Here is a 25,608-nt window from a genome sequence, read left to right on the forward strand (position 1 = left end):
CTCCTTCCCTCTCCCCTAACTCCTGCAGTCATGGAGTGTGTATTTATTGTGTGATGCTCTTTACATATGTGGCAAAACCACTTAAAAGAACAGTTAGGCATGTCTGTTCTGAAGGTGACTGACTGCAGAAAGGCTTATTCCCTTTTTATAGATCAGTAGCTGAGGCTCAGGAAGGGGAAATAAGTCGTTCAGCAAGCAGATGAAAAACCAGGTTGGCTGCCAGACTCTGAAGGAAGTGGTCTTGAGGCTTCACCCAGCATCCTCCTCTGCCCACCCCTCTTCCTGTCTGTTGAATTTTCAGAGAAGTCACCAAATTCCTCAAGGCCCCCTGGGCGCCTAGCTCCTCAGGGGCTGCAGGGAAGGGAGAGAGGGGGATTCATCTGGTCACTGAACAGAAGCTCACCCAGAGGGTCAAGGTCCTGTGTAGACCCCTGAGTAGGGCCATTTGTGCAGGAGATGTGGTTTGAAGACCCCCGTGCCTCCTAGCCACCCCTGTTCTGGGTAGTTTTCCATGACAGCCACTTCCGGGAGGGGAACAAAGAAAAGCTGCATGTCCAGGCCAAGCTTCTCTCAGTCCAGGTTCCCCCCTCCTAAAGTGAGCCACTAATTTTTCTCTTGGAGGGTGTGACCAAATGGGTTATATATATCTGGAGTCTGAACAAGGCTATCTTTGGGACAGCATGACTCACCCAGACCCAGGGCTAGAAGGGCCTTGGGCTCCAGACCCCTGAGGAGCCATTCCTTTTGGTGCTTTCAATTCAAAATACACCCTATGCTAATCCTGCCTCATTAACAAAACAAAAACCCATTCCCAAATGGGACTAGAACCACAGGCACAGAGGTTAGGATTTACAACACAGATTTTGGGGGGACACAATTAAGTCCATAACAAGGTCCATCCCAGACGTTTCTGGGTTTGGGGAACGGGTCCAGTCCTGGAGGAGGCATGCGATCTCTGCTTGCATACCTGCAGGGACAGGGAGCTCACTGTCGTCCAATTTTTAGATTCCTGAATGTTAGTTCTGGTTTACTTTGATTCATATCTCTGGGACTCCTTCCCTCCCACCTGCCCCACCTGGTTCTGTCCCCAAGCCACAAGGCCCAACAGGGCTGCCTACTGACCTGGCCCCAGCCTGTCAGGGCACAGGGCAACATGGCTCAGGGCTAAAGCCCAGCCTTTTCCACGTGCCCTTGACTCTGCTGCTCCCTGGGAAAGCACCAAGTTTGGAGTCAGACAGCCCCAATCACAGCCTTGCTGTGGTTCAAGAGTAGCTTTGTGGCCTTGGGCAGATCCCTGTCTCTCTGGGGCCAGCCATCTCCAGGACTGGGCCTCTTCTCCAAACCCAGAAACCTCTGGGATGGACCTTGTTATGGATTTAATTGTGTCCCCCCAAAATAACCCAAAAAACCATGTGTGTTGTAAATCCTAACCTCTATGCCTGTGGTTATAATCCCATTTAGGAATGAGCTATCTTTGTTATGTTAATGAGGCAGGATTAGTGTAGGGTGTATTTTCAGTCAATCTCTTTTTAGATAAAAGATTAAACAAAGGAGGAGAGCTGAGAAGGGGAAGACACATGGCAAGCACGTGACGACTGCCCAGGATCTGAAGCTGAGTGGAGACAAGGACCTTCCACCAGAGCCGGACAGAGAGAAAGCCTTCCCCTTAGAGCTGGGGCTTTGAATTCGGACTTGCAGCCTCCTAAACTGTGACAAAATAAATTTCTGTTAAAGCCACCTGCTTCTGTATTTCTGTCATAGCAACACTAAATAAGGCACACCTTGAGTCCTGGGGCTTCCATTCAGCCCTCCTTGCTTGGTGCTGGATAAACTGAAGCCCAGGGAGAGGCGGTGACCTGCCCAGGCTCCCAAGCAGTTGGTCCGAGGCTGCGGTGGCGTCAGGCTAGATAAAGCGACGGACAGCGCCCCGGACGGACGCAGAGGATGAGGGAGGGGGCCGTCCGCGCTGGCCCACGGGCAGGGTTTGGGGTCCCGGCTCTGCCCAGGTGAGGCGGGGCCGTGGGCCGGGGGGCGTGGCCTCCGCCCCCCGCTCCTCCCCGCCGCGCCTGCCAAGCGGACCGCGGCAGCCAGGGGAACCCAGCTTCCGAGGGACTTTCCGCAGGCACCGGCCTGCCACGGAGGACGGAGCCGGGCGCGAGCGTGGGGACTGGTGGGCCGCCCGGAGGAGGCGCTGCGCTATGGACGGGACGCCCTTTAGCGAGGCGGCCTTGGAGCAGGCGCTGGCCGCGCCGTGCGAGCTGGACGCGGCGCTGCTGACCGACATCGAAGGTGCGTGGGCGCGCGGGCCCGGGGCCGGGGGCGCGGTACTGGCCCGCCGGCCGCTCGGCGCTGGGCAGCGCGGGTCCCCGGCGTCTCTGGGCTGCGCGTCTGGAGCCTACGGGCCGCGCCGAATCTTCCCGGCGTCGCTGGCCCGCGGGGTCCCTACACCGGACCGCGACAGGGCTACCCTAATGTCACGGGTGCCCGGGTCCCCGCGCCCTAGGCCCGCAAGTCTCCGGCCGGGGCGGCCGCGGTGGGAGCCGGGACCCGGAGTCGCCGGGCCCGCCCCTGCCCCGGCCGTGACGTCAGCCCGGGGTTACTCTCGGTCATTCCCTCCGGCCGAGAGTTCAGCGCAGCGCGGGAGCTCGTGCGCAGGCGCGCTCGGCCCCGTCGCGTTCCTCCCTCGGGTCGGGTGGGCGGACTTGTGTCCCCCTCCCCTGGGGAGCACACTCGCGCAAATCCGCAAACGGACGTTTAGTTGCCCCTTGGGGTGGGGTGGGGGTAAAGCCGCCAGAGTCGCCTCTCTGAGGAAGGGTTTTGGAGCAGAGGAACGACTCCGGATTTGGGGCTAACAGTGGCAGCAGGGACACCGATCCGGGGCCGTCACCTCCATTGTGTGGACAGCCCCGGCAGACTTTGCGACAAGGTTGCTGCGTGCGACTTTTAGCAACACGGGCTGAGTTGCACTTGGTGGGGAAACGGAGCCCAAGAGCCCAGGAGCACGCTGGAGGACTAGACACTCCCACAGCCTGGATGGGCATGTCTCTGGGCCTGTGGTTTCCTGGGGGTGGGCAACACATTCTGAGTCGCCCACTCCTGCCCTACTGCAACCTTGCGGATTAGCCCAGCTTTACCAGCTGCCTTCCCCTGGGCCTGGGGAGGAGAGGACCTCAGAGGAGGGAGCCTGATGAAGGAGCTTTTCCAAGGCTGGCTGAGGGCTCAGCAGCCTGTCCTAGCCATGGCAGAAGGGGCTGTCCTCACTGTACTCTGGAATGGTGAACCCCAGAACCCCTGGGCTACCTGGGCCTGACTCCATCCCCAGTCCTTAGCACTGGGCCACTGAGTGCAGCTGAAGAGCCAATATGGCCGAGGGGCAAGAGCAGGAGTTTTGGAGTCAGGACCTGAATCCGGACACAGCTCACTTACTTTGCCACCCTGCTCAGGCATCTCATCCTCTGGGCCTGCCTCAGTTTCCCCCTGTGGAAGAATGAGGGTGTGAGTACCCCCCCACAGGGGAGTTGGGACAGCACAGTCAGAGACGGTGCATAGGGACACAAGGTCTGGCACAGGCCTTCCTCATCAGCTCACGTCTAGAATGGTTACCTCCTTGGGCAATACTCAAACCCCTGCTGTAGTCTGAGCAGTGAGGGGGCCCTAAGGCCCCTGAGCACTGGGTAGGCCCTGCTTGCTGGGTGGGAGTATAAATTTGCCTACTGCAGAGGAGTAGTTCTCATTTTATTCAAACTGTGTGTGCTGTTTCCTCAATTACACAATCTTTTCATTGTAGAAAAATTGGAAAGTGCTGGTGAGCAAACAGAAGAGAATAAAATCCTCCTTAAACCCACCACCCAGAGATAAGCCCTGTTAATTATGCAGGGGATTATTTCCTTAGTGTATGTGTGTATACATACATATATATATTTGTGTGTGTGTGTGGCTGCACTCTTCACCTGCTTTTTCAAAAAATAACTTTATTGAGGTATAGTTTATATACCATAAAATATAATTTACATACCATAGAATGCACCCGCTCTAAGTGTACAATTTAACAATCATCAGTCAATTTATGAGCTGTGTGCCCATCGCCAGTTTTAGAGACCCCTCCTGTCTGTTCGCAATGACTCCCCATTCTCAGCCTCAGGCAGTCACTAAGGTGTATTTTTTATAAATTAGGCTAGGGAGGGGTACAGAGTTTCCCTTTGGGGTGATGGAAACGTTCTGGAAATAGTGGCGATGGTTACACAACATTGCGAATACAACTAATGCCACTGATTGGTACTCAAAAACGGTTAAAACGGTAAATTTTGTGTTATGTGTATTTTACTACAATTTTAAAACTGCACCAATAAGAAAGAAATTAGAACGGGCTCAGTTCGTTCACCATAGTGTGGCTTGCTCTGCTCCCTGTCAGCTGCCACAGCAGTTCTGACCCTCGCGCAGAGGCCCCTGCAGAGTGATGTCCTGGCTGGTTTGCTCTCTTAAGTGGTGCCACAGCCCTGCAAGATAAGGCTGGGGAGCGCCACTGGGCGGAGCTGGGCCTGCCTTTGGAGAGGTCCAGAGTGAGGGCAACTTGGAGGGGAAGCGTGGCTCCGTGGGCCCCAGGTCGCTCGAGAGGAGTAGGGGCACCAAGATGGAGACCCAGGAGGCAGCAGGGAGCCCCAGAGGGTCTGTGCAGGGTGTGTTTTAGAAGTTCCTGCTGGGGCCTCGGGTGGAGGGTCATAACATGAGCAGGTTGCATTTATTGAGCATTTACTCTATGCTAGGCCTGTGCTGCTGTCTCTTTAATCTTCCCAACAACCCTAAGCAGGTAGACTTTAAACTTCATCTTATAGACAAGAGCCTTTTGAGGCACAGAGAGGGAAGTGACCTGCCCATGATCACACAGCCAGGCCATGCAGAGCCTGGGTTCAAGCTGTTAGCTGCTGTGTTCCAAAGACTGGGCAGGGAGGGAAGGGAGGCAATGAACGGGGCAGGGAACCAGGGAGGTGGCTCCGTGGGGGATGTACTGGGGCCTGTGGGTGGGTCCCAGAGGGATCAGAGGCCACACTGCAGCCTTGCCCTTCCCACCCAGAGTGGTGTCTGAGTTACAAGACTGGGGACTGGCCCTGGGGAGCAGCCAAGAGCCTCGGCCAAACCCTTCATCATGTGGCTGGATTTGGGGTAGAGTCCTGTCTCTGTGGGTCAGGGCACTGCCCTGGGTTCGAGTCCAACCCTGCTCTGTCTCCTCTGGCTCTGGGCCTCCTCCTGCACTGAGCACCAGGCTCCCTACGGCTGCTTGAGAGGGAAGGTGAGAGGCAGCCTTCCACATGTTCGGGATTATAATCAAGCCCATAGCCGTCATCACTTCCCGCTGAGGATGAATTTATTGGATCTTTCACAAACTTGTAAATGCTGCAGAGGCAGCTGCAGACAGAGTTCAGAGTGGCCAGGAAAGGGAGCCACTGCCCTACCACGGGGGCTGGGCTGGCAAAGGGGCACTCTGTTGGTGTCGTTGTTAAGTGCTGTGGAGTCACTTCCTACTCATAGCAACCCTGTGTACAACAGAACAAAACACTGCCTGGTCCTGCGCCATCCTCACAATCTTTGCTATTTTTGAGCCCGTTGTTGCAGCCACTGTGCCAGTCCATCTTGTTGAGGGTCTTTTTCACTGACCATCTACTTTACCAAGCATGATGTCCTTTTCCAGGGACTGGTCCCTCCTGATCACATGTCCAAAGGATGTGAGACGAAGTCTTGCCATCCTTCCTTCAGAGGAGCATTCTGGCTGTACTTCTTCCAAGACAAATTTGTTCATTCTTGCAGTCCACAGCATAATCAATATTCTTCTCGAACATCATAATTCAAAGGCATTAGTTCTTCTGCTGTCTTCCTTATTCATTGTTCAGTTTTCACATGCATATGAAGTGGCTGAAAACACCATGGCTTGGGTCAGGCGCACCTTAGTCCTCAAAGTGACATCTTTGCTTTTCAACACTTTAAAGAGGTCTTTTGCAGCACATTTGCCCAATGCAATATGTCCTTTCATTTCTCGACTGCTGCTTCCATGGGCGTTGATTGTGGATCCAAGTAAAATAAAACCCTTGACAACTTCAGTATTTTCTCTGTTTATCATGACGTTGCTTATCGGTCCAGTTGTGAGGATTTTTGTGTTCTTTATATTGAGGTGTAATCCATACTGAAGGCTGTGGTCTTTGATCTTCATCAGTGAGTGCTTCAAGTCCTCTTCACTTTCAGCAAGGAAGGTTGTGTCATCTGCATAATGCACGTTGCTAATGAGTCTTCCTCTAATCCTGATGCCCTGTTCTTCATATAGTCCAGCTTCTCGGATTACTTCCTCAGCATACAGATTGAACAGGTATGGTGAAAGGATACAACTCTGATGCACACCTTTCTTGACTTTAAACCACACAGTATTCCCTTGTTCTGTTCAAACAACTGCCTCTTGGTCTATGTACAGGTTCCTTATGAGCACAAATGTTCTGGAATTCTTATACTTTGCAGTGTTACCCATAGTTTGTTATGATCCGCACAGTCAAATGCCTTTGCATATTCAATAAAGCGTAGGTAAATATCTTTCTGGTGTTCTCTGCTTTCAGCCAGCATCCATCTGACATCAGCAGTGATATCCCTGGTTCCACGTCCTCTTCTGAATTCAGCTGGAACTTCTGGCAGTTCCCCTGTCAATGTATTGCTGTAACCACTTTTGAATGATCTTCAGCAAAATTTTATTTGTGTGTGATATTAATGATATTGTTTGATAATTTCTGCATTCTTTCTGATCACCTTTCTTTGAAATGGGCTGTCTTCCAAATTTCTTGACATAGATGAATGAGCACCTGCAGTGCTGCTTCCGTTTATTGAAACACCTCAATTGGTATTTCCTCAGTGCAGTCCAAGCAACATTGAAGGCACTGGCAAAAAACAAGGCCCCAGGAACTGATGGAATACCAGTTGAGAAGTTTCAACAAACAGAGGGCAGTCTGAGGGGACCCTAAAGTCCATGGTGGCACACTGCCTAGAGCACTTGCACATCTGTCCTTGTCTGCCTCACCCTGCAGCTGCCACTCTCTGGTCAAGGATGGCTTCCCGATGCAGAGGACTTCCCCTCTTGGATCACCCTCCCTGCTCACCTTCCTCTCACCCAGCCCAGGGGGTCCCTCCCTAGGTGCCTAACCCCGTCACAGGGGAGGCCTTTCCTCTGAAGGCCCAGGCCAGCCCTGATGGAGAGGGCTCAGGGGGGCCACACACTACCCACCCCTCTTCCCAGGACATCTGTGTCCCCAGATCTCCCACTGGCCAAACCAAGCACAGGCACTTCTGGGAAAACCAGCCTTAGACTTGTCACTGCCCATTGCACAGCTCTGGGTGCATAACTCCCTGGATCCCAAACTATCCATGGCTCCCCAGTGCCCTCAAGATGCCATCCTTCATCTCGGAGTGGTCTCAGGCCCTGCACAGTTTTGCCAAACCTGCCCCTCCTGTGGCATTTCCCCTGTCTACAGCCTACCCCTTGGGCACTCCTGTGCCTGCCCTGGCCACTGTGCCCCTTCTCCTTCACCCCATGTCTAGCATCCCTCAGGCCTGGGGTCCAGCCTGCAGACTTTTACTTCCCTTGTCCTTCCCTGTCCTACCTGGGCACAGCAGAAAGATCCCCTGTGTGGCCGTGAATGGCGGTTCCCCTAGGGATATTACCCTGCCTCTCTGAGTTTCAGGGGGCTCTGAGGCCCCATGAGTCTAGCCCTAATGCTGCTGAGGAGACCAGGATAGGGAAGAGGGTACTGGGAGTGGGTCCCAGGGAGGCTGACGGGCCGATGGCTGGCAGTTACCTCTTGGCCGACTGTTACCCAGCCAGACATACAAACATCCTTAGTGACCTGGTCAGCTCCAGGCAGGAGTCACCATTGGACAGAGGCCCAGGACTTCGACTTTGCTCTGCTGACAGGTGCGGCCCAGACAGGAATTGCTGCCTGGCCAGGGGAAGTGTGTGTCTGGCCCTGTCTCCTGCCAGCCACAGGTCCTGTCGGATATACCCTCTCACCCTGGGAACTGACCGGGACCACACAGTGTGCAAGACCTACATCCCACAGAGCTCCACAGAGCTGGCTGTGGCAAGGCAGGGCAGCCTGATAAATCAGAGGTGGGGCCTTGGTGAGAGGGGCTGGGAGGGGATGCCTACAGGCTGGTTTGGGGCTTGGTGGTAGGTGGTGCAGGGCTGGGGGAAATTTGTGGCATGGAGAGGGCCACTGTGACCTGAAGCCTGCTTACATCCTTGCCCCTGCTGACCTCCCAGACAACCCCTGCAGGCTTTGCTTCTCCTAGGCACACCATGGGCCTACCCCAGGCCTCTGGAGCCCCATTCTCTCTGCACCTGGAAGGGTAGAGGGCCACATCAGCCCCTGCTTCATGACCGGGGCAAGTGGCTTACCCTCTCTGACCTTCAGGTTCTTATCAGTATAAGTGGGAATAAAATATAACCACTGTCTTGGGTTTATGAGGATCAAATGAGCTAATTTAAGTCAGCTGCATAAGTAGTGTCGGGCACAGAGCTAGCCCTCAGCCAATGCCAGTTAGTGGTAGTATCTTATAATTTGAAGCACTGAGCCCCTGCCTGGTGCCTGATACGTATAACTCAATAACAGTTTACAGCGAATATTCAAAAAGCATGTGTTGGAAGTCTCTAGGATTTTCTGGGCTATGGTTCAGAGTTCTGAGCATCACCATTGGGGGTTTTGGGTGTCTGGGCAGGAGACAAGGTGGGCCTGGGCAAGGCCAGCTGGGAGCCATCTCACCTCTACCTACACCGCTGAGGAGAGAGTACCCCTTCCTTAGCTGCCATTAAAGATCAGAGACTATAGAGCTGGAAGCCCCCTTAGAAAGGTCTTGTCAACTCCTTGACCATTGTACAGAGGAAGAGTGGAGTCCTCACAAAACCTCACTTGCCCATAGCCCCACTGCAGCCAAGCCTGTTGTGGCCCAGACCCAGGGGCTGCTGGGGGGTGGGCCTGGCGCTCTGTGGGGAAGCATCCAGGCACAGAAGGAATTGCTTCTCAGGGTCCAGAAGGTGAAGAACCTGCTGAGGAAGCCTGTAGGGAGAGCAGGTGTCCCTGAGTTCTCTGGTCCCTGATGGTTGGCTGCACCCAAGAGGCACTTAGGCAGCCCTGGAAATGCAAACTAGAGCACCTTCGAGGAGGAGAGGTTCCCACAGCTGGTGGGCTAAACAAAACAATGGAAAGTAAAAAAAAATGATAAAACCCAGGGCTGGTGGTGCTCTGGGGAAATGGGGCACATTGCAGGAGCCTTGACTTTCCCAGAGAGCAGCCTGGCAGCTCTGAGTCAGCGTGCAGCCTGTGAACCAACACGTCCACTGCAGGTTTAAAATTGGCTGCAGAGAAGCAGCCCAGGAGGGGAAACATAATTTATACAAGAAGCGTACAGCACTACTCGTTAGACCGAGATGCTTGCCCAACAGCAGAAGACTACCCAAAAAAGTGCCACTGCTCCAGGCCCAGGACAGCAAGTGTGAGCCCTGGGCCACACCTGGGCCACACCTGGGCCAGGGTGTTTGACTGGCACTAGCCCACGTGTTTAATCCCCAGATTACAGGCTGGCACAGTGTAATTCAGAACTCTTTGCTGGGCCTCAGAGCACCACCCAGGGGAAGAACTTGACAGGACAGTGTGGTTGGGAGCTGGTCAGTGGAGTGGGCATGGGGGAGGAGAGTTTGTGAGAAGATGACATAGCAGTTTGCCAGGTGGACAGGTGGTAGAAGGGTGTTCCTGGCAGAGGGGACAGCTGGGGGAATGCATGGTGGCATGAAGTGCATTACTTGCACAGAAATTCAAGAAAGTGAGGCTCGGTGAGAGCTGGAGCTGGGGAGTCCAGTGGTCAGAGGCCAGCAGGGTGATGGTGGCAGGGGCTGGTGTTCCCCACCCCCTAGCTCTGTGGTCCTGTGCCAGCCCTGTGTTGGGTGCAGGAGCTGGTGCCGGCCTTGGCCCCACCTTGAAAAGCTTCCAGACAAGGCCTGGTCTCTGATCTAGTGAGGCAGGTGGGAGTGGGCCTGGGAGTGGCTGTCTACAGGCCTCTGGGAGGGGCAGAGCTGGAGCTGGGTCTTCCAGGGCTGTGGGCATCTCATCCAGTCTTCATTCCACATGCATTGGTTGAGCTGGGACAAGTGGTGACAGCAGGGGGTTAGAGCCAGACCAGGCTGAGGGGTGAAGAGTGTGGGTGTGGTCTGCAGACCTGGGCCCCAGCTTGGCAGCTGTGGGACCTCTGAGCCTTAGTTGCCTCATCTGTCCAGAGGGCCCGTGTTTGGCCCATTCCGGGAAGAGCTGGGACACACCTGCTTCCCCGGGGCAGGTGGCAGGCACAAAAGGCAGCTTTATGTCCCTTTGCGTCCTTCACTAGCTAGGGACACAAGACCCTGCCGGCTTGCATTACCAAGGAGGCAGCTGGGGAGGAGCTGCGCCCACCTGCAGCCCTGGCCCCGTCCTGCGACCTCCATCAGCACCCAGAGTGGTGGAGCTGGGGGTCCACAGTCACTGTCCGAGTCCTCCTAATGTGTGTGGTGGTGCTCATGCACACTGTGTACTGTTCTTCACAGTTTGTTGGCTCCTGACCTCTGGGCTTTGCAGCCCTGTGGGTCTCCAGGGCTCTGTGGTGGTCAGGGCTGGGCTCCTGCAAGGTTGTGTGGGATGAGGCCCCCTCAGGATGTCCTCAGGCTTCACCAAATAAATCGGCCCCGAATAAATCAGCACTGAATAAACAGAAATTAAAGCTTGCCCCGTATCTGCCTTCAGAGGGAGGTTTGAAGGTAGAGCCAGGGAGGGGGCTGTTCAAGGTTCCTGTTGGACCCTGATAGAATCAGGACAGGACAGAGGAGGAAGAAGAGGGAAAAGGAGGGTTGTCTAGGCCTCATAAGCTTGGGGGAAGGTGAAGGATGGCGTGGTCAGAGGCCCACTGAGGCCTGTGTCTGTGCCTCTTCTCTCCCCAAGTCCAGAGAGTGCGAGTGCCCTAGGAACCAGAGGGGCTTTGAATCTCTGCTGAGAGCCCGGTGTATGGTGGCCGGCACAGCTCAGCTGACCTGACAGTGTGCCACCATTTGGAGACATTTGCCTTAATGGGCAGGACTGCAGCCTTGGTCAGGCAAGGGAGGCACTTCCTGAGGCTTGCATCCCAGGCCCCTTCCAGCCACACCTGCCTCTGGGCCTGCTACCCCCTCCAAAACCAAAATTCCCATCAAGGGCTTGTGGGGCTCTGACATGAAGATTTCAGTCAGTTCCCGCCTGTCCTTCCAGTTCTGGATCCCTGTCTTGCCTCACTGGGGAGGAGCAGCTTTTGTTGCTTTACACACTTGCTCTCCCAGGCACCTGCCGCCCCCCAGACAGGCAGGTACAGGCTCAGGGAGGGGAGGAGAGGGTGACCCAGCCCTGTTTGCGGCCCCAGGCTGCACCCCCGGGTGGCTGGGGGACTGGCTTTCCAGTATCCACCCAACTCAGCCCTGGTGCCCAGCGTCTCCTGTAGAAATTGGCCACAGATCTGGCCCCTGGAGAGAGTGAGATGGGAACCTGAGTTTGGGGAAATGAGTTTGGGGGTGGGGATGGGTCAGGCCCCAAGTTTCTGGATGGTGGCGGGCCCCTCCACATGCCACCCGGTACCTAGGGGCCCCCAGCCTGTCTTGTAGCAGTGTCTTCACTCAGGTTGCTCCTCTGCCTGAAAGCCTGCTGTCCTGGTCACCAAGTCTCAGTGATGAAAGAGCAAAGCTGGAGGTCTGCCTCTGGGACACATTGAAGCCTGGGGTTCAGCCATCAATCAGGGTTCTTTTGGGTCAAGGCCTCATCCCTGCCTTAGGTCCCTCCTGTGAGGCCAGAGTAGGCTTTTTTATTTTTTTTGCAGGAGGACTTTCAGTTGCAGGGAGAGGGTGTGGAGGTGCTAGACAATTCCATTGTCCTTGGAGTCCCTCCTCAGGCCATGGAAGGGAGGACCTGAGGGTCCTAGCTCCTGGGAAGGGGAGGACTGGAAGCTGTAAGGGAGAAATGGCCCTTGGAAAGGGAGAGAAACTGGGGCCAAAAGGGACTCCAGCCCTCTGCTGTGACACCTGCCTGGAGTTTCAGTCTCCCCTCAGGAGGTTGGGCCTGGAGCAGGGAAGAGCCAGGAAGAGGCCTGCTTGGCTATAAAAGCCACTTGCTGAAAAGCCTGACCGTGCAGCCAGAGGTGCCAGCCAGGTTTTGTCTGTTGGTGTGTCTAACTTTTATCTCATACATAGGGGAGACAAGGCCTAGGCACCTTAGGGCTGGCACCCTTGGGCTGACCCCGAGCGTCTGCATTCAGTAGTTCTTTCACCCTTGTCCAGGGACTGGGTCCCTTCTTGGCCCCCGGAACCCTGTGGTGAATAAGCAAGTGGGCTGCCCCTGGTCAGTGCTGAGGGGCTGTAAGACTTTGGGGTGAGGGGCAGACTTCACTGACGCCCACCCTCCATTCCAGGCCCCCCTGAGAGAGGACATCTGGGGTGGGAGTCAGGATCCCAGGGTTTGAGGATTACCTGGATGTGAAATGTGGGCTCCCCAACCCCAGTGCCTAGGGGTTTCTTGTTCCCACACTGTTGTCAGGGTTTCCCCTGGATTCCAGGTCATCAGTCCCTCCAAGAGTAGGGGTTCGCCCCATGCTGGGGTTGCCCCAGGAAGGGGAGGTCCCCATGGCGGCCACCACCAGGCAACCTTTGGCCTTGTTAAACATACTAAGCGCTGCACCCACGTTATCTTCCTTACTTCTCCCATTTCATGCCCAGGAGATGTGATTGTCCGATTTTCTAGAGGAGTAAACTGAGTCTTGGAGCGATTGAGACTGCTCACGATGTCAGGGGGCCAGTGATCTCCCTGCCCGAGTCCTCCCTCCCCTGACCCCTGGCCCTGCGCTCACCCCACGCCAGTTGTCACAGGAGGGAACCGTTTGGGCAGGCGCTGGGGAGGCCGTGACCGCCAGTAACCCCCGGGAACGGCAGAGCCGAGCGGGTTAAGCGCAGGCGCCCAAGAGTAACCCCGGCCCCATTCAGTGCCGCCGGGTGAAACCCGAGCTGCGCTGCTGTCGGAGGGCGAGGCAGGGGGTGGGGCCCGTAGTGAGGCGGTGGCGAGGCGCTGATTGGCCGCGCGCGCTCACCCCATGAGCGGCCCGCGGCTCGGGGGCGTGGCCCGAGCAGGGTCCGCGGGCTTTATTAAAAGCCTTGGGCGCGCTGACAGGTGGAGTCGGCACCGCGCGCGCCCGGGGTCGGGGGACGGGGCGGGCAGGGCAGGCCGCCTGGACGCCCCGGGGGGGCGCGGGCTGGGCCACGGCGCCATGGACTGCACGTTCGAAGGTATTTCTTTGAGGACCCCCACCCTTTGTAACAGTCCCCCATCTCCGCTGCGGGCTATCATCTCGCTTCCCACGGTGGGGCTAAGGAACTCGGTCGGAGTAGGAAAGAGCCCTGGAGGCGGGGTGCTAGTCCCTGGCTCTCTGGAGAGGCCTGTGGATAACCCCCCAGTCTTGTCAGTTCTCTCCTGGTCCAGGGGAAGGGTTTGTGTAGAGACCCTACTGTAGCACTGGGTTTTGGAGGGAGAGGGTGGCCTTCCTCCCAAGCTCTGCTCCCCTGGGGAGGGGGGTGGGCAGGAAGCAGGAAGGAAGAGAGTTCGTTGTCCTTCTGTGTCTGGGGTCTGACCTGTTTGGTGTCCCTGCTTTTGGGGTCTCGAACCGCCTGGTTCCCAGTCCTGGATTCAGTTTTTTTTCAGGGCCTCAGTTTCCCCATCTTCACAGGCTCTTGTGGACTGGGTGAGAGATCGTGCAGTTGGAAGCACATTTGACCTGTATAATCCTGGAGGGCTGTGAAGGGTTTTTATGTGAAGACCCCTGCGAGGCAGAACCTGGCACCCCCTCGATCTCTGCTGAAGCTTTAGGGACCCCTTCTGCTGGGACACCTGTCAGAGGGAGGGGATCTGGCAACATTGAGCTTCCACTCTGAGCAGCCACTCCTGGGGCAAAGCAGCTGCCCAAAAGGGCCCAATCTCCTCTGTTTTACAGATGAGGAAACAGGCCCAATGAGAAGAGGCTGTTGGCCTCGGCCTCACTTTGAGTCAGGGGCGGGCAGGGCTGGAAGCACAGGCTGGGGACCTCAGGGACTGGGAGGGGCTCCTGGTTTGTGCTCATGGGTGTTGCAGAGAGCCCTTTGACCTGGTAACCCAGCGGGTGGGTGTCCTGAGCGAGTCAGAGGGACCTGGGCTGAGCTTGCCAGGCTGCTGAGTGCCAGCTGGGAGAGAGGGCTGTGCCCAGGCAGGGGTAGAAGGGGAGGGATCCCACGCTGTACCAGGAGGAAAGAAGGACAAACTGCACTCCCTTTGGTGGAGGGGAGACCAAAGCCCCGAATAGCCGGGCCTGGTCCATCAGGGCTGGGGTTTGTGCCCAGAACACACGGAGACACTCTGGTTGGCTGCGTGACCAGCAGCTGGCTTGGCCCTGAGCCTCGGTCTGTGCCACTGAGGAATGGGTTGGTGATGACGGCTTTGCTCCTGGCTTCCTGGGGGGTGGGAAGGGGAGGTGCAGAGACAAAAGGCTGGGCATCTTGTAGAGTGGGCTGAATCCCCTGTGGGTTCTGCCTCCTCATGGCCAGCAGCTGGGGTGTTGGGTCAGGTGGAGTCTGTGCATCTGTAAGTCACTTTCTATGGCTCAGTTTCCTTATTATAGAGTGGCTGATGGTCATACTGCTTTCCTAGACCTCATGTCAGCCCAGGCCACCATTTCTAAATCCCATCTGTAAAATGGGCTGAGTCATACCCCACCTTTTGAGTGAGTTCTTGTGTTTGTCAGACCCATCATGCAGGAAGGCAGGAGGTATCCTAGCTCTGAGATGGGGACCTCTTGGGGGACAGCCCTACTGCTATTTGTCTTTGGGGATCCTGTGCAGCCCTCGGAGGAATGGGGCACAGGACCCATAGTGGGGCTGGTCATGGAGGATCCCACCACCTCTCAGAGCCATCAGCCAGTCTACCTTTCCCTGGGCCTCTCTCTAACCCCCGTAAACCGGAGGAGGGCTTCAGCTACTTCTCAGCAATCTCTAAGTTCCCCTCTCTAATTTTGTGCCCAGAGGACCCTGCTGGACAGCCTTGAAGGAAAGGGTCAGGAGTGGCCAGCAGTGGGGTGTGAGCCAGTCACCTGTCTGAAGAGCCTCTGTCTCCTCCCACCTGCCCTGGGTGGCTGCCCCCCCCACCACCGCCCCGGGCTGAGGATGAAAGCTGCCTGGCCTAGGGCTTTCCCTGTGAACAGTCCTTGTCTGCACTCCCCGCCCCAAGGATTAGATGTGCCGGCTCTGTGAGGCCTGCCCCCATTTCATAGATTGGGAAACTAGCGGGGCCAGACCAAGGCTTACCTGGACCTTTGGACTCCCTTTGTCCTGGGCTGGGTGGGTATGCTTCTTCACAGAGCTGGTCCTGGGGTGGGGGTGGTGATGGAGTGTGGAGAGGCTGACTGGAAGGGCTTGTCACCTCCAGAGCAAGCGCTTGGCTGGGTTGGAGCCCTCAGTGCAAGGCCTCTATGAGTGTGTGTATGTATGAGAGCCCACAGGTGGACGTTTTCTAGAGGGTATGCTCCATGAGGGCAGGAGTGAAAATCCACCACTGTCCACATCAAGATACACAACATCTCCAGCTTCCCAGAAAGTTCCCTGGTTCTGGGCCGGGAATTTTTCCTGTTCTGTTCATAGTCAGGAACAGTGCCTGGAATGGCACATGGGTGCTCAGTGGATAATGCTGGTTGAGTGAATGAGTGTGTGTGTGCGTGGATGGAGGGTGTTAGCAGATGTCCAGACAAATACAGGGCTGTTAAGAGCTCAGACTCTGCAGCTGGCAGTGCCCCAGCTCCACCCCACCCTAGCTGCAGGCCAAGTTAATGAGTTTCATGGAGCCATGGCCCCAGCAAGTCACGGCCCCCTCAAGTTATTGCAGGGGCTTTTCAGATGTACCTGGGGCATCAGGCCTTACTTGGGTGCCCAAGAAATGAATGTGGTCTGGAAGCATGGGCTGGTTTATGCTGGTGGGCTTGTGTCCTGTGGCAATGCCCACATGTATTGGCTGTGTGGACAAGAGCATGCATGTATGTTTGCGTGTGTAAGTGTGTGACGCTTGTCCAGGGCCAGCCCTCCCATTGTAGGTTCACATGCCTTCCTACTTCCACAGACATGCTTCAGCTCATCAACAACCAGGAGAGCGACTTCCCGGGCCTGTTCGATGCCCCCTATGCTGGGGCAGGGACCGGGGGCACAGAGCCAGCCAGCCCCGACGCCAGCTCCCCAGGCAGCTTGTCGCCACCTCCTGCCATGCTGGACTCCCCCCTTGAAGGCCTCCTGGGGGGCTCCAAGGCAGCAGCACCCCTGCCCCTATCCCCTTCCCAAACTACACCCACCCCATTGAAGATGTACCCGTCTGTGCCTGCCTTCTCCCCTGGGCCTGGTATCAAGGAGGAGCCAGTACCACTGAGCATCCTGCAGCCCCCTGTCCCACAGCCCCTGCCAAGAGCCTTGCTGGCTCAGAGCTTCCCAGTCCCAGCTCCGTCCGTGCCCCCGTGCAGCTCAGCCCCTGTGCTGGGCTACTCCACCCTGGCTGCAGGCTTCTCTACAGGTAAGAGGGGTGGTGGGAGTGCGAGGACGGACTGCCAGGGGCCCGGGAAGGATGGCAGGGTCTGCTGGGGTCTGGGAGAGGGATTTGTAGGCTTTAGGAATTGGACCTCCACTCTGCTGCTTGAACAGCCTGTCACGAGCAGTACTGGAGTACAACTGGCGTTGGGTTAAGTATTGACTCCCACTCTGCCAGGGGTGTCTACATCAGTGCTGCCTTCAAAATGCAAATGCCTGGCTGGAGAGCTGGTTCATGTGCACCAGAGCCCCAGGCAGGAGCTGTGCAGATGGGGAAACTGAGGTCCCAGGGAGACTCACCCAGTGTTGGGGACCTGCAGGGGCAGGCTTAAGGTGAGTTCAGGCAGCCTGTGCTTCAGTTCCACCCTTCTCTCTGCAGGTTCCTCTCCAGCAAACACTCAGCAGCTGTTGACTAGCCAGCCACAGGCTTCCCTGACAGGGGTTCCCCCTGGCTCCTTGCACACCCAGGTCCAGAGCGTAGCCCCCCAGCAGCTGCTCGCAGCCACAGCCAGCCCTTCAGCAGCCCCTGGGATGACCACTGTGGCCTCGCAGATCCAGCAGGTCCCAGTGAGCAGATCTGGCCTGGGGTTGGGTGGGTAGAGTGTCCTAGGCCTGGACATATGCCTAAGCCCCGCCTGTCACCCCCAGGTCCTGCTTCAGCCTCACTTTATCAAAGCTGACTCACTGCTCCTGACGACCATGAAGACGGATGTGGGAGCCGCTGTGAAGACGGCAGGGATTGCCTCGCTGGCCCCTGGTGCTGCTCTGCAGACAGGGCCTTTGCAGGTGGGTGGCATGCACGGGGCAGAGGGGTGTAGGGCCTGCACGTGTGCACACTGCCTGCTAACTTGTGCTGGTGCCTGCAGACCCTGGTGAGTGGCGGGACCATCCTGGCCACAGTGCCAGTGGTGGTGGACACGGACAAGCTGCCCATCAACCGGCTGGCAGCCAGCGGCAAGGCCCCCGGTGTGGCCCAGAGCCGTGGTGAGAAGCGCACGGCCCACAATGCCATCGAGAAGCGCTATCGCTCCTCTATCAATGACAAGATCGTAGAGCTCAAGGACCTGGTGGTGGGCACGGAGGCGAAGGTGCGGGCGGGGGCCTGGCTGGGATACAGCTGGGTGACCAGGGTGGGTGGTGTGTCGGGGGCTGGAGGAAGAGAGGGTCGAGGCAGCACCCTAGACAGACGGGACTTGATAGGTAAACTTGATGGAGGGTCTTCTGTGCACCAGGGGCTACTCTAAGCCATGGGGAGACAACAGTGAGAAAGATAGATACAGATCCGCCCTCCCCGGGGAGCTGTGGTCCCAGTGGGGGAGATGGGTGGTGAACAGGACCAGTAAATCAGTGTGAGACGACCCCAGATGGGGCTGAGTGCTGCAGAGGAAAACAGAGCAAGGAATGAGGTGGGAGAGTTGGCAAGTCTAAATAGGAGTAGGGGGGTCACGGAAGGCCTCGCTAAGGTGACGTGTATGCAAAGACCTGGAGGAGGCAAGGGAGTGGGGGTGAAGAAATTAGTAACAGTAACAGCAGCTAGCTAAGCACTGCTCTATGCATCTTTCCTGTTATCCCATCGGCCATCCCAGGAGGTAGGTATGACTAGATCTCGGAGAGACAGTCTGTACAGAGAGAACAGCAAGGGCCCTGAGGCAGCTGTGTGGCAAAGCACCCCTGCCCTCCCGCACTCTCTCCTTCCCACCCCCTGCAGCTGAATAAATCAGCTGTCTTGCGCAAGGCCATCGACTACATCCGCTTCTTGCAACATAGCAACCAGAAACTCAAGCAGGAGAATCTGAGTCTGCGGACTGCTGCCCACAAGAGCAGTGAGTCCTGGCCCTGCTCCCAGCCCAGGCCCCTCACCCAACCCTGGCTCCACCCCTGGCCCTGCCCTTGGCCCCAGGCTCTGCCCCTAGCCCAGGCTCCTGGCCCTGCCTTGGCCCTGCCCAGGCCCAGGCCCAGCCTTCTACTTTGGTCCTTGGCCTTACCTCTAGCTGTGGCCCCTCTGCTGGCACTAATATGGTCTCTGTTCCGGCTTCCAGGGCTTCAGGAGCTATGCCAGCTCCTAGCCCCTACCACCCAGGGCCCTGAGCTGATTTGGGTGGGGTGGGATGGGATATCCGGTCTTCACCCTCAGCCCTGCTGTTTGCTGGACTGCAGAGTCTCTGAAGGATCTGGCGTCCACCTGTGGCAGTCGGGGAAGCACAGATGTGCCCATGGAGGGCGTGAAGCCGGAGGTGGTGGATGCACTGACCCCGCCCCCCTCGGATGCTGGCTCACCCTCCCAGAGCAGCCCTCTGTCACTTGGTAGCAGGGGCAGTGGTGGTGGTGGTGGTGGCAGTGACTCGGAGCCAGACAGCCTGGTCTTGGAAGACAGCCAGGTTGGGCCCCATGGCATTGTCCTCTCCCCTCCCACAGTGAGCCCCTCTGAGCCCCACTGCTGGGTCACAGGGAGACCCTGACAAGATCTTGGCCCACCTCCCACTTCATAGACAGAAATCTTTGACCTGGAGCCAGGCAGGGTCCTGATTCCTGTCCCCAGCCCTCAGCTCTCAGGGTCACTCTTGCTCTACCCTCACTGCCCTCTCCACCTCACTTACCAGGGGAAGCCTGCGCTGCTGTCCCCCTGCAGCCGGGGCCTGCTGGACCGCTCCCGCCTGGCCCTGTGCACCCTCGTCTTTCTCTGTCTGTCATGCAACCCCCTGGCCTCCCTGCTGGGTGGTCAGGGCATCCCTGGCCCCCCGGATGCCACCAGTGCCTACCATGGTCCTGGGCGCAACGTGCTGTGCACCGAGGGCAGAGGTAGGGACGAGCCAGCCTGGGCATCTTTGGGAGAGAGGTAGACAGGGGCGTTCTTAGGGCTAGTCCCTGAGGCACTCTCAGGTTTTAGACCCCAAGCCTGCAGGCTTGGGGTCTGCATTCCCTGGGAGCTGTGCCTGCAGCTCTGCCCTCTGCCCCCAGATGGCCCTGGCTGGGCCCAGTGGCTGCTGCCCCCACTCATCTGGCTGATTAACGGGCTGCTGGTGCTGGGCTCCTTAGCACTCCTCTTTGTCTATGGAGAACCAGTCACACGGCCACACTCGGGCCCTGCTGTGCACTTCTGGAGGCATCGCAGACAGGCTGACCTGGACCTGGCCAGGGTAAGGGCTGTCCTGGGACAGTGGGCAGAGGGGACCGGGTGGCACCAGGCTCCCAGCTCTGGGAAGGGGGCGCTACTCCTTGTCCTCTGCCCTCTGTGTGCATCAGCTGTCTGCCCTGTTCTCACCACTCTTGTCTACTCCTCAGACCCCCTGGGGCCCAAGTGCCTAGCCCAGTGCTGCTGGGTGACCTGGGACAAGCCCAGCATGCCCAGGGCCACAATGGGAAGTCTGAGCCAAGGGACCTGCAGAGATAATAGGGCCGTGTCCTCAGGTGCACTGGCTCTACCCTCTCACCCAGCAAACTCATATCCCCAGGGGGACTTTGCCCAGGCTACCCAGCAGCTGTGGCTAGCCCTTCGGGCACTGGGCCGGCCTCTGCCCACCTCCCACCTGGACCTGGCATGTAGTCTGCTCTGGAACCTCATCCGCCACCTGCTGCAACATCTCTGGGTGGGCCGCTGGCTGGCCAGCCGGGCAGGGAGCCTGCAGAAGGATGGCTCCTTGCAGGCAGATGCACGCATCAGTGCCCGGGACGCTGCTCTGGCCTACCATCAACTGCACCAGCTGCATACCATGGGTATGGCTGGGCATGGAATGGGCCGAAAGGCTTCCTCACTGCTTCCCCCAACCCCTCCCCGACCCCAGCTCAGGGCCCTGCTTTTTCCCAGGAAAGTATACTGGTGGGCACCTCGCTGCCATCAACCTGGCACTGGGTGCCCTGAACCTGGCTGAATGTGCGGGTGATGCGGTGTCCATGGCAACACTGACTGAGATCTATGTGGCAGCTGCCCTGAGGGTTAAGACCAGTCTCCCTCGGACCTTGCATTTCCTGACTGTGAGTGGGTTAGGGGCTGATGGGGAGAGGGCTGCAGCTGACCTTGCAGCTCTGACCAGTGGCTCCCTGGCACCAGGCTGCGCAGGACAAGGAAGCTGTTGTGGGGGTAGGGCCGGGCCTTGGTCTCAGACCAATGTCTGGGTATGAGCCTCTGCCTGGGTCCAGTGTGACAGCTCAGCTCCTCTCCCCCACAGCGCTTCTTCCTGAGCAGCGCCCGGCAGGCCTGCCTGGCTCAGAGCGGCTCCATGCCCCTTGTCATGCAGTGGCTTTGCCACCCTGTGGGCCACCGCTTCTTTGTGGATGGGGACTGGACCGTGCACAGTGCCCCACGGGAGAGCCTGTATAGCTTGGCTGGAAACCCAGGTGTGCTCTCATTCCCATCCTTTGTCCCTCATTGCTGTCCCTTGTCCCCTGGCCCCCATCCCTGTCACTCATCCCCTCCACTTTCCCTATCTTGTCCCCCATCGCATGTCCTCCATCCCCATCCCTCATCCCCCATCCCCATCCCCTGCCCTTCATCCTTGTCCCTTGTCCCCATATCTGTCCTTCATCTCCCATCATCTTTGTCCCTTGTTCCCCCATCCCATCCCTCATCCCTGCCACTTGCCTCATCTTTTGTCCCTTGTTCCCCTTCCTTGTCCCCCATCCCTGTCCCCCAATCCTTGTCTTATCCCTCCACCCTGCCCCTCATCCTGTGCCTCCACCCTATCCTTCATCCTTGGCGTCTCAGGGTGTCCCTGCCCACTCCGTCCATCCCCGACCCTCTGTTTCGGCTAGAGGTGCTGCAGGAAGGGGGAGGCCGGCTGAGTCTTTCTCAGCTGGGGCACTTTAGAAGTGAACCCTGAGATGAGGATTGGAGGGCATTGGTGTATTTGGGAAGTGGTCCTGGGAAGCACCAAGCGGAGTGAGGAACTGAGACTGGGAGGGGCGACCAGTAGTCTAGACGACTGCAGAGGAGGAAGGGCCAAGATTCAGCCTGCAGGGGCCTCCTGAAAAGGCAGAGAGCACCTCGTTGGTAGAAGGGGAGGTGGGGACTTACCCGCTAACTCCTTTCTGTTGCTGGCCATGCTCTGTGGCACTTTGGAGTGTAGGTCAAGCTGCCCATGTGCCCAGGAGAAAACCCAGGTGTGCTGAGGTGAAAGTGGGTGCCAGCATCTGCTATGCGCCACCCCACCCTCACCTCTCCTTTGCACCCCCAGTGGACCCCCTGGCCCAGGTGACTCAGCTGTTCCGTGAACATCTCCTGGAACGAGCCCTGAACTGTGTAGTCGAGCCCAGTCCTGGCCTTGGATCAACTGATGGAGACCGGTAAGTGTCCGTGCCCCCCCTCCACCTGGAATCTGGGAGCAGCTGTGTTCAGGGACCAGTGTAGGTGACCCAGGTCTGTCCACTGCCCTTTGCTGTGTATTCTCAGGTGTAATCTGCCCTCTTCTCCGTGTCTCAGTTTCCCCAACAGCAGACAGCAGGCAGGAGGAGACGGTGGAGGAGGGGGAAGGACCCCTGCCGCCTCTCCTCACAGCCAGCCGTCTCCTGCTACAGGGAATTCTCAGATGCCCTTGGGTACCTGCAGCTGCTGAACAGCTGCTCCGACGCCACTGAAGCTCCCGCCTGCAACTTCTCCATCAGCTCTGGTGAGCCGTCAGTCCCTGCCTGGCACTTCCTGCTCAGACTCAGCCCCTTTCCCCCACAGCAGGTGCAGTGTTGCTGAGGGCTCAGGGGGGTTCTGCAATGGTGGGGAAAGATGCTGGCCAGTTGGGGCCTCCTCCCAGTGCCCCTCTCTCCTTTGCAGGCACTGACCCAGTGTCCAAGTGGTGGGCGTCACTGGCGACCGTGGCAATCCACTGGCTGCGGCGGGACGAGGAGGCGGCCGAGCGACTGTGCCCACTGGTGGAGCGCCTGCCCCGTGCCCTGCAGGAGTCCGAGTGAGTGCTTCAAGCTGCCCCCTGCCCTGCTGCCTGCTATCAGCCCCATGTGGTAGGGGCTGCCCCCTCCTTCCCATGGGCAGGGGGGCTCACTCAGGGCCTAGGGCCCAGCCTGACCACCCCTCCTCTCCCCACCCACAGGAGAGCCCTGCCCAGGGCGGCCCTGCATGCCTTCAGGGCTGCTCGGGCCCTGCTGGGCCGCAGTAAGGCAGAGCCCGTGCCGGCCAGCCTGGCCTTCTGTGAGAAGGCCAGTGGGCACTTGCAGGACAGCCTGGCCACCATGCCAGCTGGCAGCTCCATCGACAAGGTGAGGGGTGGGGCCGGGGGCCTGGCAGGTCTAGGGGTCGTGGCCTTTCCACAGGCCGCAGAAGTCCACAGGATTAACCCAAGCTGGACAGGACTAGGGGTCTGGCTGACCTTTCTTTTTGGCTAAGGCTTGGGCCATGGGTTCAGGGGGAAGGGGCCACTGCTGCCTGGCCTCAGTGTCCCCACTCTTAGGGCCCAGGTGGCAGGCATGGGGGCCTGGAGAGGCGGGCGGCCCCGAGGTGCATTGCTGTTGCATTGCACGTGTGTGGCGGGTGCAGTGCCTCAGCAGTGCAGCCCGGGGCCAGCCCCTGGCGCCGCGGGTGGCCCCACTGTGCTCTGAGCTGGGCCCTGCTGACCCTGCTCTGCCTGCCCCCTCAGGCCATGCAGCTGCTCCTGTGTGACCTGCTGCTCGTGGCACGCACGAGCCTGTGGCAGCAGCAACAGCCACCGGCACCAGCTCAGGCCTCCCCAGGGACAGGCAGTGGTGGGCCCCAGGCCTCAGCCCTGGAGCTGCGTGGCTTCCAGCAGGACCTGAGCAGCCTTCGGCGACTGGCCCAAAGCTTTAGGCCTGCCATGCGGCGTGTGAGTGCTGGGATCCTCGCCTGGTGTGATAGGGGTGGTGGGTTCGGGGCGGGGGTTGGTGGCTGCAGCCAAGCCCTGACTACCTGGCACCTGCCCACTCAGGTGTTCCTGCATGAGGCCACGGCCCGGCTGATGGCAGGGGCCAGCCCCACACGGACCCATCAGCTCCTGGACCGGAGTCTGAGGCGGCGGGTTGGCCTGGGTGGCAAAGGAGGTGAGTGATGCTGGTACTGTGAGGGGGGTGTGTGGGGCTCCCCGGCCTAAAGCCCTCCCAGAGGAATGAGACAGGAGGGTGTTACTGAAAAGATTGTCTGCATGTGGGTGACTGGCATCTGCGGGACACACAGCTACCCATGTTCAAGAGGACAGGCCCCGAGGCCTGAGGCGAGCTGGGGAGAATGGCCTTGGGGAGAGTGACCGGGAAGACCTCGTCGGAGTCAGGGCCTGTGCTGCCCTGTGGTCTTATGGGGTCTGGCCCCATCCCAGCTGCAGCTCCACTTCTCAGTCCTGTCCCTGTCCCGCTTGGCCCCTTACTCCCAGCCCTGACACGGGCCTTGTGCGCAGGTGCGGGGGCGGATCTGGAGCCGCGGCCCACAAGGCGGGAGCACGCTGAGGCCCTGCTGTTGGCCTCCTGCTACCTGCCCCCCGGCTTCCTGTCGGCGCCCGGGCAGCGCGTGAGCATGCTGGCCGAGGCAGCGCGCACGCTTGAGAAGCTTGGCGACCGCCGGCTACTGCACGACTGCCAGCAGATGCTCCTACGCCTGGGCGGCGGGACCACCGTCACATCCAGCTAGACCCCAGACGCAGCATAGACCCCAGGCAGCGGTGTCCCCTGCAGGAGCCACGCTGGAGGCAGTGCCGGAGACCCCGGTCTATCTCCAACGGTTCGCCCCCCCGGGCTGCACTGTATCTTGGGGGATGGGAGGCCCGCGCGGATCTTTGTTTCTGACCCTTGAAGGCCAGAGGGGACGTGACCCCACCATCCTGATTGCTCCCCAACTGGACGACCGGCAGCAGGAAGCTGCTGACCTCTGGTGGCCGTTCTGGGGGTTGCAGGGGCCGAAGGTGGGAGCCGCATTTCACCCCCTTGTTCCCCAGGCACTGAGGTGGCCCTTTTCCTCTCCTGTCTAGAGGGAAGAGGGGTCAACTTGGCCATCCTGGCCAGCAATGCTCCCTTCCCCTTTCTGGGGAGACTTGTACATAGTGTAGATCAGGGTGTGTCTGCCTCCCAGCCTCAGGCTCACATGCTTTGTCCTTTGCAGACTTTATTTTCATAGGTTGAGAAGTTTTGTACAGAGAATAAAAAATGAAATTATTTATAACTTGAGTTTGGGGTGTGTGCTTCAGCTGATAGGCCGACCAGTGGGCCGGGCTGGTGGGGGGTGGGGGGGTCTTTGGCCAATCCCTTCCCCCAGCATCTAGACAAAGGCTTCTCGGCCCCCTAGGGACAGTGGCAGGGCCCTGTCTCGCATTTGATGTGATGGGGGTCCTGGCTGTATGTTGTATGTTAGTCCTGCCCCACGAAGCTCTGGGCCACATCTTTGTGCTTTCAACCCCTAACCCTTCAGGCTTTGATGGTCTCAGTTGTTCCCGCCCACCTCCCAGCTTCAGCCCCCATCAGATCTGGGGTGACATGGGAGGATGGACTCAGTGTCCTCGTGGGTTTGCTTTGGCAGGAGGAGCTACAACCTGGGTCTCCTGCTGTATGTCTGGGTGCCTCCCTCCACCCATGTCCCCTAGTCATCTCCTCACACACAGAGTGTTGTACCACCATCACAGCGGAACCCTGGGGCCACATGGGGGCGATCTGATAGCAGGGGCCTGTTTGCTGCTCCTACAGGAACAGCGAAGAATCCCTGATTCCCCATTTGTGACCCCTGAGCCCTTCCTTCCACTCCACCCCCTCCAGAAGCCTGGCCCCTCTCCCAGGGGGCTCTGGTCAGAAGCCAAGGGCTGCAGACTTCCAAAACAATCGTTGTATCTTTATTGACTTCTTTTTTTTCTGAATGCAATGACTGTTTTTTTACTCTTAAGGAAAATAAACATCTTTTAGAAACAGCTCGATACACACAATCTTCAGTGTGAAGCAATATACTAATAAGAACACTAGTCGTCTTAACATTTACAGTCTTCATATATATTATATATATGTATATGTATACATATATATACACT

The 25,608-nt window shown here is 58.1% G+C and overlaps 1 protein-coding gene across 3 annotated transcripts; it reads left to right on the forward strand.

Annotated features, from left to right (window-relative positions):
* Positions 1 to 1,972: 1,972 nt before the first annotated feature.
* On the forward strand, positions 1,973 to 24,758 carry SREBF1 (sterol regulatory element binding transcription factor 1). Of its 3 annotated transcripts, none has more exons than XM_049874752.1 (19): positions 1,973 to 2,289; positions 16,197 to 16,637; positions 17,031 to 17,218; positions 17,300 to 17,437; positions 17,518 to 17,739; positions 18,360 to 18,474; positions 18,809 to 19,029; positions 19,252 to 19,450; positions 19,610 to 19,788; positions 20,104 to 20,365; positions 20,457 to 20,623; positions 20,818 to 20,986; positions 21,823 to 21,931; positions 22,163 to 22,254; positions 22,413 to 22,545; positions 22,687 to 22,852; positions 23,230 to 23,433; positions 23,536 to 23,647; positions 23,998 to 24,756. In XM_049874752.1, exons 1-19 carry the CDS (start codon positions 2,199 to 2,201, stop codon positions 24,225 to 24,227), a joined length of 3,438 nt encoding a protein of 1,145 aa, XP_049730709.1. In that variant the 5' UTR covers positions 1,973 to 2,198; the 3' UTR covers positions 24,228 to 24,756. The 3 variants fall into 3 exon arrangements, with proteins under 3 accessions (XP_049730709.1, XP_049730710.1, XP_049730711.1); XM_049874754.1 differs by lacking the exon at positions 1,973 to 2,289 and adding an exon at positions 13,315 to 13,348 and having other exon boundaries at positions 23,998 to 24,758; XM_049874753.1 differs by lacking the exons at positions 1,973 to 2,289; positions 23,998 to 24,756 and adding an exon at positions 13,219 to 13,348 and having other exon boundaries at positions 23,536 to 23,991.
* The last annotated feature ends 850 nt before the right edge of the window (positions 24,759 to 25,608 follow it).

Source organism: Elephas maximus, chromosome 2 (genome assembly GCF_024166365.1).
Source record: "Elephas maximus indicus isolate mEleMax1 chromosome 2, mEleMax1 primary haplotype, whole genome shotgun sequence".
Lineage (NCBI taxonomy): Eukaryota > Metazoa > Chordata > Mammalia > Proboscidea > Elephantidae > Elephas > Elephas maximus.

Coding starts and splice junctions, on each gene's coding strand:
- SREBF1 (XM_049874752.1), top strand. CDS start 2,199: ATGGACGGGACGCCCTTTAGCGAGGCGGCCTTGGAGCAGGCGCTGGCC. Junction 18,475..18,808: donor GACTGCTGCCCACAAGAGCA/GTGAGTCCTGGC, acceptor GCTGGACTGCAG/AGTCTCTGAAGGATCTGGCG. Junction 21,932..22,162: donor GGATCAACTGATGGAGACCG/GTAAGTGTCCGT, acceptor CTCCTGCTACAG/GGAATTCTCAGATGCCCTTG.